This window comes from Nymphaea colorata, chromosome 6 (genome assembly GCF_008831285.2).
Source record: "Nymphaea colorata isolate Beijing-Zhang1983 chromosome 6, ASM883128v2, whole genome shotgun sequence".
NCBI lineage: Eukaryota > Viridiplantae > Streptophyta > Magnoliopsida > Nymphaeales > Nymphaeaceae > Nymphaea > Nymphaea colorata.
The window spans coordinates 1,184,940-1,201,005 of NC_045143.1; the positions used below are offsets into that span (position 1 = coordinate 1,184,940).

A 16,066-nucleotide genomic window follows, 5' to 3' on the forward strand; every position below is an offset into this window, starting at 1 on the left:
CAACATCGCAATTAGGCATAAAGACGAAAACTTCAGCAATTAATGCTGCATCCATTGAGCGCCTTTTTCAACATATTGTAATCTCTTTAAACTAGCAAATGGTCACATAAAAAACAGAAGGGAGCACCTATTTAAATACGATCTCATATCACGAGATTGTGAAAAATTAGATCCTGTCATCTTAAGATCCAACTTTATAGCCCCCGGCATCTATATCTTGCATTCAACAAATTGGGGTTCGACGCTGATGGAAATTTCGCGGCAAAAATGATAGCCAAATTTGATACTGGCTACAAATGCCAAGCTAAACAATCAGTCTGCTTTCAATCCTCAAGCGAACTCCCACATTGTGCTGAAAGCTTTTGACGGAGCATGAATTCATACTAAAGTATATCAATATCCATACATATACACAGTACATGTAAAGCTAAAAAAAGAAAAAAGTAGTAATAACGACAGCTATGTTATTGGGTTGCGCATCCCGTGCTACAAATGGTGGCAATTGAAATAATGAGGAATAGTGCAAGTATATATGAGATAGCTAGCAAATATGCTCATCTAAGAAGTTATACTGTCTGATAGAAACCCTGGTCAGTAGAGTCAGACGAGTTCATGTTAAAGAAAATGTCATGTGGCCATTATTTTCACATTACACCAAGTTTGTGTTGCACATGGAATGTAAATAAAATGGCTAATGGATCTGACTAAACGGCCGAGTTGTTCTTCCATCAGATGGAAGGAGTGGGAAGCATTCATTCCATGTTGTTCTCATTTTCCATTAGAACTAGCATTGACCATTCTCTTCAATGTCGACGGAGTATAAGGGGTGTATATTATCTTTTCAAGAGTACTTTTGTCTTAAAAAAGAAGACATTTTTCACTTTTCCAACTTCGTCCTTTTAAAGGGTCTCCTTTTTTTGTTTGCTACTGTCTTGGGTAGGATCGAATTACACATGTTAGATTAAAACTTAAGAAATATGTTTCATCTGTGTTGATCTTTTATGTGGTGCTAGCAATTCAAAAATTACAAACAATTGCCTACAAGCAAGATTGATTTATAGATCAAACGGCACTATTTCAAAAGGCCCTTGATGTTTTTAATCTCAACCAAATGGGCATCACCCGGAGACAATGTTCCAACTTCCTTATGCTACTTGAGGCGATCATGGCAGAGGAATTTTTGTCTAATGAAGATACACAAGTTCAATTTAAAATTCTCACATGTAAACTGAAGCTTAACAAATTGCCATGTTCAGTGGACCAAATTGCTATGTTAAGAACGGAGAGAGAGAGAGAGGGAGACTCACATGTTACCGTAGGGCTGTGAGGATGGAAAAAATAGGAGTCTTCAGTCCAACCAAAATGTTTTTGTGGATGCCGTTATTGTCGCCAAAGCACTAAAATTGTGAAATAAAAGTCGACCGCAGCATGGGCAATCGTTCAACGAAGTAGTAATATTGACCTGAACCACAAAAAAAGGACGCCTCCCAACCTCTTATTGACCGCAGTTTTCCTGCTTCACAACCTCCACTAGAATCAAAATTTACCTTTTTCTTTTTATGTTCTTCTTCCACTTTACATATATATGAAATGGGGAAACTTGGGCAGAGCAAGGAAACCTGCCTTTCCAAACGCCTGCCGAGCACCGGTTGCCGGTGCCGTTGCTCGGCACTATTGCCACGCCGGCCCTTCTGTTCAGCCTACCAGGGAGAGACCCTTGCTCTGGGTGTACTCTCCCCGCCTCCTAGTTGTTGCCTGCCAACTGACCTTGTGAGGGGTTTCTTCGTTGCTTCATTGTCCTCTTCTACGTCTTCCTCTTCGAAAGAGATCAGAGAGAGAAAGAGAAACAAACAAAGATGGGATCCTTGACAGACACCACGTGCTTTGGCAATAAAACGATCGTGAGTGGTGGGCTGTGGTTGGGCAAAAATCCCCTCCAGTTCACCTTCCCTCTCCTGTGCTTGCAGGTGTTGGTTGTGACTCTCTCCCATCGTGCTCTCCATTTCCTCTTCAAGCCTCTCAAGATCACCAAAGTTTCCACAGACGTCTTGGTAGGATCCAGAAAGACACATTGGAATGCTAATATGTTGTTTAGAATGTTCTCTTACAAGAATTTAAGAAACAATACACGCACACACACACACATGCACCTTATATATATTAAAAAGATGTGCAACCACAGATGTTTTTTCTTCAACACAATAAAAAACCAAAGAAGTAAATATGGTATCCAAATAACGATAAATATGTAAAAGGCAGGTTCGATTAAGCCTCTTCTAGTCTTCTTAATCCTAAATGGAATTATGGAATATAGTGATGCATGGATCCATATTTATATCTATTTAACGTATGTTTGTTACGACATCACATTGACAACTATTTTAGTTCTCTTTCTACCAAATGGATTAAGAGTTAGAGCGGATACATAAGAAATGTGGTTTTTAAGCTAAATTATTAACTGCTCTTTTGTGTTGTGTGCAAAAATGAAATGGCGACGCGGTAGGCAAGCCTGCTGCTGGGTCCTTCAGCTCTTGGCCGTTGGGCGCCGAGCGTGACGAGAGCGCTGTTCCCCGAAAGCAGCAAGGTGGTACTGACGATGCTGGGTCAGCTGGGCCTCATGTACTGGTTCTTTCTCATGGGGTTACAGATGAACTTGGGCTCCCAACTCAAGCGGATCGAGAAGAAGTCCATGGCGGTGGCAGTGGCGAGTCTGTTCTCCCCCTTCCTCGTTGCCCATCTCTGCGTCGTCACCGCCGACTCTCTGGTCCCCGAAATCATGAGAATCAATGTCACGATCTTCTACGTCGCCGTCTACTTAGCTTTGCCGGCAATTTCTGTGTTGGCGCACACCGTCATCGAGCACAAGCTCCTCGAGACGCCCTTCGGCAAGCTCGCCCTCTCCTCCGCCATCAGCATGCAGTTGTTGCTCATCCCCATCTTCCACGTCGTCCTTTCATTCAAGCCGACGCCCGGGCAGCCATGGGCTCCCCTTTGGAGACTCACCTATAGTAAGCTCTTCACTTCTCTCCAATTACTATTCCTTTTAGGAATTCATGCCCCCGTGAATTTAAACTCATATATATCTCCAAGTAAATTTTCACAACTAGTAACCAGATATCTAATCTCTTTCTAACCAAACTACCAATATGTAAACTTTGTCTCCTGATTGAATGCGTAGAGCTCTTTCTCTGGTTGTTCTTGCTTTTTTTTTTCTTGCTCTGGCAAAAAAATTATAGCCAATTAACTAACAGTAAGATTCATGTGCCCTGCTAGGTATTGTTTTCATTGCTGTTGTTTTTGCTTTGTCGCGGACTGTACTTGTTCGAATAAAAAACAAAGTCAACGAGCCGTTTAATTCCTTCATCCTGGTGGCGGTGGCGGTTGCTGGCGGCGTCACGGAGGCCATCGGCACGCACCTAACAACAGGTGCTCTCATCTTCGGCTTATTCATGCCAAATGGCCTGCTTGCAGCGGCACTCGTCAAGAAGATGGAAGATGTGGTCGCACTGCTTGTGCCTCTAATATTTACCATGATTGGGCAGCAGATCGACTTGGCGAAGATGTTCACGGGGCCGCGTGGTTGGACTCTGGTGGTCGTCCTCTTGGCGACCTTTTTGGGGAAGTGCATGGTTGTGGCGCTGGTTGCCACCCTCTTCGACTACTCATTTGTCGATGGCTTCTTGGCCGGCGTCCTGCTAACCACCAAGGGCATGATTGATGCTGTATTGCTTGGCTGGACAGCAGGTGTCAAGGTAATTACCGTGCACGGCACTCTTTCCTCCTCTGTTTTTGCTGCTATACTGTTCTTGACGAGCATTATTGTTAGAGCTCTAATCATTGTCATGCTCGATGTGTTAATTTGACTACTATGGTTGCTATCCTTTACAGAGAAGCTTCACAACATGTGAAAAATTTTTGTTTACCAAATTAAAAGGAGCAACGGAATAAAAAGAAAACGCAAGAAAGATGTTCGACAAGTATAGAGTTCGTTTAGAATTGAAACAGGTTACAGAAGTATTCTTATCTTAGCATGTCGAGATAACGTCAAATCATGTAGTTTCTGTAAGATATCACATTGTTTAGGTATTATGTCAGCCCTTGTATGCGTCTCAGTGAATTTCCAAAATTTCCAAATGACAGGCGATGCTTGATGCTCCAGCTTTAGCCAGATTTGCCTGGATTCTACCCCCACACGCTTAACTGCTGATTGTGAGAAACTGATTCTAATTGCTCAGTGTTTCTGATATGAGATTTTCAATCACAGGCAGGCAGGGAGAGATATGAATCATCAGGAAAGACAAAGTGCTTAATCCCTTTAAGTTTCCCTGGATCGAAACAGGCTTAGTCCTGAGGAAATCTTTTCCACTTCCAACGATCATACCACTTACTGGTATCATGTGGTTCCATATACTAAAATATGAATTCAAATTTTTCAGGAACATCAGTTGGCTGAGCAAAGCTTTGTGATTTTGATCTTCAGCGTCATCGTAACCAACTTGGTGGTCACCCTCTTGATCAGGTTATTATACAGGCGTCCTGCCTCAACAGAATCAGATATGAGCTGCCGCACTCTGCAGCACATGAGATGGGACACCCCATTCCGAGTCCTTGCTTGCTTCCATGGCCATCACATGGTGACGACCCTCATCAGCCTCCTCAAGGCCACTCAGGCCACCTCAAAATCCCCCATCAAGCTCTCTGCTCTCCGCCTTGTCCACGCCACCGCCGGTTGTACGACTGTGGTCAGAGATGTTAACAATACACTCAACAGCAGCCAAGATGACCACAATAATCCGATCACCATCGCCTTCAGCAGCCAGAAATCGATGCAGAACATCTTAGTTGAGCACTTCACGAGGACGTCGACGTACTCCACAATGGACCAGGACATTACCAAGCTTGCCGTGGACACCGACTCTGCCTTCATAATCCTTCCTTTCCAACGACATCTCTCTGAAACTGCAGAATCAAACGGCAATTACTTCAGGAGCGTCGTCCAGAAAGTTCTCACAAACGCGCCGTGTTCAGTAGGAATCCTTGTTCACCGAGGCCTAATGCGAACCTCTACCCACGCGTTCAGGCGCGTCGCCGTCCTGTTTTTCGGCGGCCCTGATGACAGAGAGGCACTGGCTTTTGCAGCGAGGATGGCGAAGCAAGAAGGCACCAACATCAGCATCGTCCGCTTCCTGCCTGCTTCCCACAGCTCGACGAATTCACACAAGATGGGAGCAGAATGGACAGCCATTCACAGCATGCGGACAGTTTCAGATGATATTGACAGAGAGAAGGTGGTTGATGACTACTGCATCAGCCAATTCCAAATGCAGATGGCCGGGAAGAAGTCAGTATCCTATACGGAGAAATTTGTCTCCTGCGGGGCAGAAACAGTGGCATTTATACAGTCCATGAACCATGGTCGTGAGGTCTTCATAGTGGGGAGGTGCCAGCCGACGATCAATTCGGCGATGATCTCAGGGATGGAGGAATGGAACGAGTTTCCGGAGCTGGGTCTAATGGGGGATTTCTTGGTGTCGCCGGATTTTTCGGCAGTATCTGTGTTGGTGGTGCAACAGCACGTATGGCAGAAGGATGTGAGTGACAACGTTTTCGTCTCACTGGAGGGAGGAAAGCATCCTAACGTTACCGGCATGTGGGATTCGTCAAAATCTAACATGACTCTCAGGCAAACTGTAGGTCAAAGGGATCCTGCTTGGCAGTGGAACCTAAATGTTGCTTTTTGACAGAAGTTGGTAGCCTTCTAGGGACGCAGAGGTAGACTCTGCTCTCTCCACTCTCCTTTGTAGGCATAGATGCACCTAGCTTTCTTGTAGCGTTCTAACAAGAGGATATGTCGTTTCTAGAGTTTTATATAGATAAAGCCAACTACCTAGTGCCCATGTAGCACTGTGGTTGTAAATTTAATAGCCTTTTCATTGTGAATCAGAAAATCCATTTGAGGGTATCTGATTACTTGCAACTCTAGATTCATTAGGGTCTATTTCCGGTATAAGTAGTAACTAGCGAGAGGGGATGATTGGGATTGTTTGAGCAACTCCCCTAATAGTTGACTTCTTGCCTTTCTTAGGTGGCCTCTGTCCTCCTATATCAGCCAAATTGGAACCGTTTGTGACTGTTTCATAAGTTGGGGCATATTCATAGAACATTTTGTAAAATGTTTCATGAATTTACCTCAATATTTAGGTTACATTCATGGAACAGTTACATAGATCTCATATCGTGTGAATGTGAAAAAATAACTAGGTGCGCAGCTCACAATTCTAATAAGCTCCTTTTGCTACCAACGCTTGCCCTAGGTGTGAATTATATCAGAATTAAGGTAGCATAAGTTTCAATATATACATATATATGTATATACACACACACCCACACCCACAAATTTGTCTCTCACCCATCAAATCAGGTTACGAGGATGCTGAAAGTTGAGTACAAGTATTAGTTAAATCTCATACTGACTACAAATGCATGCCACATTAAAATTTCATGGGCTCAACCAGCTTTCAGATCTCATGCGTACTTCTACATTGAGCTAAAGCATCAACCATATGAAAACGTTTTAATGTTCAATATAAGAAAAAGATACCTCCCATTCTCCATACAAGGAAAAAGGTCTTGATCAAACATGCCAAAGAAATCACCTTCACATCAAGAAGGAAAGTTGCCAACAAAAATGGTTCTTTTATAGTCATAAAGAGAAGGATCATTTCTTTCACTCTTACAGGGAGGACGGGCTCTCAATTGGACAGCTTTGGTGCTCTCAACCAGGTGTAAAACAACCAGCCAATTTGTGTGTGTGTGTGTGTGTGTGTGTGAGAGAGAGAGAGAGAGAGAGAGAGAGAGAGAGAGTGAGAACTTTCCTGAAACCATCTGTCGAATTAAATTTCTAAATCTTTACGCATCACCATTTGATATCACAACCATCTTTAAAATCCAGAACCTGAATCGAGAATGAATTGAAAAATACACAGCCCTTATGCCTAGCTATAAGTGATGCATGACAGGATCAACAAGTTGACCGGAGCGAGCCACAGGCACGGAGGTACTGTAAGTAAACAGTCTGCTGCAAAGGCATACATACAATGCCTCAGCCACAGTGACAATGTTCTATGAACAGGATCAACTGCCCGGGCTTCGCCATCATTGTGGCCGGCACAAAATCATGCACTGAGTGGAGCGGCAAAGCAGCAAAGAGCTATCCTCCAGAAAATGATTGACAAACTGAGTAGTTAGACATTTTAAGGTCATGATGTGTGGATTTATATGTTCAGGTAGTGCTGTCTAGCAAGGTTCACTTGTAATACAAAGATTGTTGGTTATGCACTTCATAGCCTATTGAGACAGTCAGATGCTTAACAACATGATCACAATATTACTAGTTTCACTTGAAAATATAATGGCAACTCTTACTTACTAGACTAGGAGAATGCATAGCTAAGACCTGAACTCTAAATTTGGTAACTATAAGCACCGAATTGGGGCTGCAATAAGCTATACAACAAGAATAAAGAATGTTATATTATATTGGTTGTGCGATATATCCCATTTGTACCTATGATGAGCTTCTAGTCTTGAAAGATGTACAATCTGTGTGTCGGTGGGTTAAGCTACACAAACAGGAATAAAGAATTCTCTATCACATTGGTTTATATCCCATTTGTACCTATGATGAGCTTCTAGTCATGAAAATGAACAATCTGTGTGTGTCGGTGGTGTGTTTTGAGTGTACGTGTGAAAGTAGAGAGAGAGAGAGAGAGAGAGAGAGTAAATAATTACAAACCACCGACTCACCAAACCAAAAAAAAAGGTAAATAACCATTATAAGTTATAATTACTAGGAGGAGAAATCTAAAAGCCTTTAGAGGGTGAGTGCCTAAAGATGATCAATTTCAGTAACTAATACTAGAGAAAGATACAAAGCTGCGAGTCCATTCTTCCCAGAGGCAATTCCCATCCTCAAGAATCAAACATCTAGTCCCAAATATCGGCAATATTTTTTCAAATATCACAATGACAGTTAGGTGAAACAAAATTGAGGGGACAATAACACAATAATCTCAGAATATTTGCCAAACAAATACATATCAAGATATTTTTCAACAAACACTTGATGAGTTCATTTTAAAATTTAAACTCTTTTCTTTTTTACATTTTAATAGCTATTTAGAACTTTCCCTAATTTCATAACTATCCCATCATCTTCTATACATTTTTTTATTTTTTGGAATCCTAAAAATTTTCCAAAAATACTTAATGGGCAATGCGCAGGATGTGAACACGTAAGTGGGTGCACATCCTGCATTTGCTTTGTTAAAGACCTTTTTCTGGACACCAAAAAATGTGCAGAAAATATTTGAAAAGTGTATTTTCTCATCCTTTTGCAGGAGAAGAAAAAAGAAAAAAGGCAAAGGAACAACGTAGCAGACAGAGAAACCACATATTTTCACATCGAATACGTGGATCTTCTGATTATTAGTTCATCGAAAAACAGAACAATGGTCACAATATTCTTTACGTTAATCATAAAAGTGCTTCCCTTTGGAGTCATAATTCTCCTTTTAACTTGGTCTAAGGCAGGTTGTCGGCAACAGCCCTAGCAGATGATGATGAACATAAGGACTTCAGATTCAATTAGCTGGCAAGAATTGGCCCGTCCTCCACAGAAATGAGTGTTGCCATCGTGTAAATTATGCGACAGCCACTTTACACCTACAGAACACTCCAAAACTGGACCCATTGCACTCAAACAGAATGATAACCCGAATAATTCAAGCAATAAATCATCATTCGTCGATACCAAGAACACAACGCACATAATCCATGAATATATTTTGCATAGCATGACATATGATCATAACAGACTTGTCAATTACGAGATGTTCACGGGACTACTACATAAAAATCCGAAAGACTAGTGAAGCAGAGAGGTTGGAGGAGCTTACCTCTTCAACGACGTTCTTCAGGAATGCAACTTGATTATGGGAGTGTTCTCCAACGATTCCATGATTAACAACCGATTAGACAACTGGACAGAGACGCACGCAGAGATGGAACTGAACATGAGAGATCCTCAACGTGCTTTGCATCTTATACATGACTTTTCTTTCTCTGAAATTGGTCCAACATTGACAAGCAGAAGCAAATGTAATACACAGTCAAATCTCGGGAGTAATACATGGGCACCACGATGCAATAGTGGACAGCCTGATATTGAGAAGAATAACTCGATGGGATAAAATAAGATGTTGGGAGACTGAACTTTCAGATCTTTTTCACATACAATCGGTAAGCAAAATGGTAGTCGTTTTTCTGGCAAAAATCTTCCAGCAACAACGAGAACAAGAAAGCATAACAAAGATGATGCGACCCTACAGGGGTCCTGCGCTGAATCAATAAAAGGAAGAAGACTTCTGCAGTGAGACAGAATACCATTTTGGTTTCTGTCAAAGGATCGGGATTTCCAATTCCTTCAAAATTTTATGAGGGACTCGGAGGTCGTCCGGGTGTTTGATGGCCCACACGAATTGGACATGATTTATCCATTGATATATAAAACTGGTAGTATCTGTTTAGCGTTATACATGAGATGGTGATAACAGGCTTCTTGATCTGCATCAACTTATGCATTAACTGAGATAAGTTTGTTTCCTCGTCATTGAAAAGGTGACACACACACACACACACACACATAGAAACTGGTAGCTATTAGACCTTCACTTGTTGGGAATCATCCGGGTAGTTGATTTTAAAGAGACTAGATCGTAGAAATAAAGTTAGAAAATATGTATACCAAACTTTTTTTTTTTTTTCAAGAGATCGAAATACCCATCAAAAGGAAAAAACATAGATAGATAAAAGGAAGACATAAATGTATATATAACTCAATCACTGCGCAATGGAGTCCAATAAAGGAAAAATCGGAAGAGATTGAGTGCAAATCACAACAATAATATAACGCATATTGCTTCTAATTACGTTAACTCAAAAACAGTTGGCTTCTTAGGGATGGGAGCTGTAGTAGTATGCAGCCAACCACACACATTCAAACACACATACCACGAGGCCACAGCTGAGTATGAGCTAAGAGGAGGTTATTAAGTAAATGTCATCGGTAACATTATTAGCTAGTATTTATATCGACTTTAGGGCATTGATTAATTATTAGAATGTGATTATACCTATCAAGTTAATCACATAAATTTTTGTAGTCCATATCAAATCCAACCATTAAAAAAATGCTCATTGAGGATTGATCTTGTTTAATCCGCAATTTGATATTAAGATAGCGTTTTATATCGTTCTCGGATCGCGAAGTCCTTCTTTGTACCGATTGCGCTTATGTAAAAGGCCTTGTAACTTAAAACTTTTTACTGTTCTATCCTATGCCGTTCCCACCGCCTACTCACGGTGGCATATATCATCAGTAGGTGACTACCATGCGATAAGATGTTGATATTATCGTAAAGAGAACGATATAATAATATATTTGTCAATTTTTATCTTGTGTTTTGTAAAAATTAGACTCTATAACCAGTTTTCTAAACCTGGTTTACATATTTAGTTGATACGACAAAAACAGAATTCCGTTGAAGGTCAGGGGCAGAGCTAAAAATTTTTCATGAGCGGAACCGAATTAAAGTTTCTAAATTTTTCAAAATTTTCAATATAAGTAAAGTAAAATTTTCTAAAATTTAGATATAAATTTTTAAAAAAATTAAGTGGGCAGAGCCTGAAGGTGGTTTCTTCTAAGTAAACATTTAGAATCTTGTCAAAGCTACACAAATTTGGTTTTCATCATCACCATTAATATGCACCTTAGGCACTTTTGGAGGTAAAACACTAGAATTTTATAGAAAGACAGTTTTATTAATATTTTGACATATTAGGGAGCCATATTCTTAGCATAGTTTTTATACTAATTATGATTGTTATATAACTCAATTACGATATGTTTTTAACTAAAAAATTGGCATGTGTATGATGTTTTTTTTTCATGGGCAGAATCAAATGTGGGTTACGTGTGGGCAATTGCCCACACATAAAAAAAAAAAAACTTTTTATTTAATATTAATGTTTTTATATAATTTTTTTCAAGCTCATAACTGCAGCTCAAGCTCACCCCAACGCCCGAAACCCAAGCTTGGCCTCGATTCTACTAAAATAAAAAATATATAATTTTAATATAAAATATATATTATTATAAAATAAAACCGATATTAAAAAAATATCAAGTTAGAGTCAACCCAAACTATGCTTTTTAAAACCTGAATGTGAATGTGGACCCGATCAAACCGAAAGTTAAGCACTCATCAAGTACTCAACCGATTGCAGAGCCTCATATTGATGTCTTTTAAATATTTAAAATTTTATGTTATCAAAAACGGCTTTTAGGTTTCCCAGCTGCCACGCTTTGGGAATAATCCGCTCGCGTCAGTCCATCTTGTTGGCTTTCAAATCACTCCTTTAAAATAATATAATGAAGGAATGTCTACCAAGATCCAAAGAAAGTTGCAACTAGAGTTTTAGTTTTCGAGGAGTTTCCCAATCTTACCTGGCTTTCTGAAAGTAGTGCTACTTCTTTTGATTCATTCAAATTCGATACAACCAGGAGGGAAAGCAGGTCCAGTCTTTCCTAAAAGAACGAACATGTTATTGTTTTTAATTATTTTTTTAAGTTTTTAATTTTTTCTTACTTTTAATTAATCAACAAATATATATATTAGTTTCAAAAAGTAAGATTTTTTTTTTTTTTAAGTTTCTTTTTCTTCGGCTTCACAACCATTCAAAAACAAATTGCTGATGTCGATTCCGTGTTTTCTATTCAACAAAAAAAGGGGCTGACCTTAGGCTTGAGTGGATCAAATTTAACGGCCCCGTTAGATTTCTAGAAGAAAAAAATCCAAAAATACGGGTTTTGCACTCGCTTATTATAGAATGACCGATATAACGTGGCGACCCTTTCGCAATCGGGTCCACGGGTGAGGGACTGTTCTGGGAAAGAGGAAAGCGCATCTGATGGGGATAGATGACGACAGAACCAGAAAGAAACGTAGGGGAAATAAAGGCAGAGGATTATTAGGATACACTCAGATACGCACTGCACTCCCTTCATATGCGGATTGCGGAGGGAAGGATTTGATCTCAGGCTTTCTCCGAAAACATTTCGTTCCCATAAAAACCTGTTCTCCCTCTCCCTCTCATCTCTCTTCTGCAACTAATCTTCTTCCGTCGATTTCCTGTTTCTGCGAGATTATCTTCGAGAAATGGTAACATGGTTTGCGATTTCCATGGGATTTTTGAACTCCCATCGTCGTCTTTTTCTGATTAGTTATGTGACCGATTTCGTTTTAATTCGTCCTCTGCAGGCGGAAGAAGATGCAGCAGACGTAAAATATGAAGAGGTAATTAAGCATCCTGGAAGAAAGAAAAACTCGCGCGCTCATTCGTTCAGTTCGTGTTCTTTTGTTCCATGCGGTTTTCTTTCTGAGAGATCCTTCTCTTAATATGTTTATTGATCGTCCCTCTGTTACAGGAATTCATCATCAACCGCCGGGGCTTGAAGCTCTTCACCTGCAGATGGCTGCCCAGGAATCAGGAGCCAAAGGGACTCGTCTTTCTCTGCCATGGTTGCCGTTTTTCTTCATCTCTCTTCGTTTAATTTAATTTCTTCAATCACCACCTTTCCACGATGACGGTTGATGTATTTTTCCTTGGAATTCCGTCAGGTTATGCTGCGGAGTGTAGCATCTCAATGAGAGGTGATACATGCGCCTTCAATTCTTTTACTTTGCCGACCACAAATATACTCGTGAAGGATAAATGACCAACTTTTTCCGGCTAACTTTACAGACACCGGGTCGAGGTTGGCCCAAGCAGGCATGGCCGTGTACGGCGCCGACTACGAGGGCCATGGAAAAACGTCGGGGTTGCACGGATACGTTCCAAGCTTTGACGGAGTCGTCGGTGACTGCTGTGACTTCTTCACCAGCGTCGCCGGTAAGAGAGAAAATAGAGATTAGTTCAATTAATCATGTACAAGCTTTTTTACTTTTTTTTTTTTTGCTTGATTTTAGAGAGGAAGGAGAACCAGAACAAGAAGAAGTTTCTGCTCGGAGAATCGATGGGTGGTGCAGTGGCTCTCCTCGTGCACCGGAGGCAGCCATCTTTTTGGGACGGCGCAGTCTTGGTCGCACCCATGTGCAAGGTCTACAAATATATATGTGGTTTCTCTTCCAAATTATATTCTCTTAATTCATTTGATTTCTTGATCATTCTTTTGGGTTTTGATCTTAAACCAGATTGCTGATGAGATGAAGCCCAATCCTTTGGTTGCAAACGCGTTAATAATGTTAACCAAGTTCTTTCCTACTTGGAAGGTTGTCCCCGGCAAGGACGTCATTGATGCCTCTTTCAAAGAATCCAAAAGAAGAGAGGAGGTAAGATAAGATCTACCTTTAATCACACACGGACATCTCGTCCATTCCTCTGTTTTTTTTTTTTTTTTTTCTGAAAAAGTTGATGGGTCTTCTATGGTAATTAGAAAGTCCAAAAAATCTGCAAATTATAGAAAGTTAATCTTAATTAGATGATTAGGAATGAAAATCTAAAGTGGATATTTGGTCGTTTACAGATTCGTAATAACCCCTACTTTTATAAGGGAAGGCCTCGTCTCAAGACTGCCCTTGAACTCCTCATTGTTAGCGAGAAAATAGAGAAGAGTCTCCACGAGGTAAGGATATTTTCCACCGTGTTTGTTTCCAAAAAATTCATTATTACGCAGTTGCTCCCTACATTAAATTCTGGTCTTGAAGGCTTTTTGATGAGGGGAAACAAATATCCCACGCCTCGACTTTCTTGGCGGCGACGGTAATAAAAGGTCGCTGATTATTTCTCGCGATTTCATACTGCTTTTCCTCATAATCTAGAAAAAAAAGCAACACGGTTTGTCGGCTTCCGTTGTATTGGAATTCTCATCCATGTTTGACCGAATTTGTAGTCTCGTATATTTTTTTCTATTATATTTTAATACCACTTTGAATTCCAAAAACTACCTTGCTTTACGGCCAGACGAACTTAGTCAACTCAATTTATAAGAATAATTTTCCTAACCACAAGTATTTTTTATACTTATTTTAATTTATTTCGTTCTAGTTCTTTTAATGATAAATAAATTGTTTGAGAGCTGAATTATTAGACTACTTCTACTTACTATTGTTCCCTGGGTGGGTAGGTATCTCTCCCTTTCTTGATCGTTCAAGGCGAGGAGGACCGTGTGGTCGACCCCAAGGTCTGCAAGCTCCTGTTTGACTCGGCCTCGAGCCTGGACAAGACCCTGAACCTGTACCCCGGCATGTGGCACGGCCTGACTTCCGGCGAGCCACCGGAAAACATCGACCTGGTCTTCGCGGACATAGTCAGCTGGCTGGACCAGCGCATCAAGCAGGGGACGACTGAGTGTGAGCGCAAGTCCGGGCACGACGTGAGGGCCCTTTCGTCGTAGTTTGACCGTTGACTTTATTGTGCCGGCCGTTGCCGCTCGGCGGAGGTGCCGATATTTTTGTTGTGACGCATAAGATAATGACAAGGCGCATGACTGTGTATAATCCAAAGTTGTCCATTGTTATTCTTGTCCAAAGCGTTGCTCGGCAAAATTATTTCTCATGGACCATGCTTGACGGCGAACGAAAAAAAATGTTTAAAGAATAAAATTGGGAGGAGTAGTAGGTAAAGAGATCCCGGATTGCTTTTTCTGGTCCTTCGCCTCTTTTAGTTGGTATTTTGCCAATTTATTGTGCTTCTTGTTCCTCTATCACCGAGTCATGCAACCACCTTCCTTTTCTTCTAGTCGGTCATCGTTCCGCTTTGGCGTCTGTATCCGCCATTGGTGGTGGATTTGAGAGGATTAGAACTACAGTTCTTCTTGCAGTTTTCAAAATTTTACATATTTTTCAATCTTTTTTATAGAACTCAAGTAACTAAAAAAGAAGATGATTGGGTATTTTAGATTTTTATTTTTTTCATTAATCGTGTTTTATCTTTATACGACGCCCATTTTTGGATTATTCGAAAGTATTTTTGATCATGTGCATACTACATAAGCAATTTCCACTCCATTATAAAAAGGGATGTCTCAAAATGGTGCCATTCGTCTCTATGGGAACCTGATTATTATGGGCCTTCGCGTCTCAAGAATACTTTATTAAGCATTCAAAAGTCAAATTTAGGTCCCACGAGTGAGAGGGAACTTTCTCTAATAAAGGTTTACATCTTGTTTCGATGGAGGGAAAGGAAGGGAAAATGAAGTAAAGAACAATCAATCTATTGTAATGTAAATCCAATCCCTTTAAAATTGAAAGAATTGGAAACGAAAAGGAAACACTTATCGATTTTAGAACGTATATGCTATTTCTTTCTCTCTTGCATGTGTACGTAATAGTAGCATCTTTTTTTATATAGAGTCTTTTTTTACTACCATTCACTTAAACTATCACAGCAAAGAAGCTTCTTCAAGGTCGTCTCTCTTTTCTTATATGTCTATCTTTTTACCGCTGTTCATGACACCCCTTGCATCGTCTAGTGTAAGGGTATTTTCGTAAAGTAATATAAATTCTATCATTTTTTTTCTTTATGTAGTCCAAACAAACATGATTTTCATTCTTTCTCTCTTCATCTAACCTTTATAATCATTTTTTTTGTTCAGCTTACTTTTTCATTCCTTTCCTATTCTTTTTTTTTTTCTTTTTCTTTCTTTTCCACCACTCACTTTTCTTCTCTTTCCCTTCATCCAAACAAAGTGTTAGTTTTTTTATTTTGTTTTTGCGCTTTGTTCTTATATCTAAGGGACTTCTTGTCTCTAAATTTTATTATGCATTTCTATTTTACCAATCCCTTCTCTCTCTTCATATATATATATATATATATATTATTTATTTATTTATTTATTCAGTTTGCTCCTCGATTAACAATTTTATCTAACGGTTCCCAATATTGGTAGCTCTGTTGTTTGGATGCACCGCAGTAAGTGTAAGTGTAGGTGCCAGTCTACTTACAT

General features: G+C 40.1%; 2 protein-coding genes across 3 annotated transcripts; both read left to right on the forward strand.

Moving 5' to 3' along the window:
• The first annotated feature begins 1,618 nt into the window (after window positions 1–1,618).
• On the forward strand, window positions 1,619–6,341 carry LOC116255526 (cation/H(+) antiporter 15-like). Of its 2 annotated transcripts, none has more exons than XM_031631382.2 (4): window positions 1,619–1,967; window positions 2,504–3,008; window positions 3,274–3,752; window positions 4,437–6,341. In XM_031631382.2, the coding sequence occupies exons 1-4, from the start codon at window positions 1,857–1,859 to the stop codon at window positions 5,739–5,741; spliced, it is 2,400 nt and encodes a 799-aa protein (XP_031487242.1). In that variant the 5' UTR covers window positions 1,619–1,856; the 3' UTR covers window positions 5,742–6,341. The 2 variants fall into 2 exon arrangements, with proteins under 2 accessions (XP_031487242.1, XP_031487241.1); XM_031631381.2 differs by having other exon boundaries at window positions 1,619–2,051; window positions 4,437–6,333.
• A 5,755-nt stretch (window positions 6,342–12,096) lies between these two features.
• Window positions 12,097–14,642, forward strand: LOC116255574 (caffeoylshikimate esterase-like). Its single transcript, XM_031631443.2, has 9 exons — window positions 12,097–12,281; window positions 12,381–12,416; window positions 12,548–12,641; window positions 12,741–12,773; window positions 12,865–13,011; window positions 13,089–13,219; window positions 13,314–13,451; window positions 13,646–13,744; window positions 14,246–14,642. The coding sequence occupies exons 1-9, from the start codon at window positions 12,279–12,281 to the stop codon at window positions 14,513–14,515; spliced, it is 951 nt and encodes a 316-aa protein (XP_031487303.1). The 5' UTR covers window positions 12,097–12,278; the 3' UTR covers window positions 14,516–14,642.
• The last annotated feature ends 1,424 nt before the right edge of the window (window positions 14,643–16,066 follow it).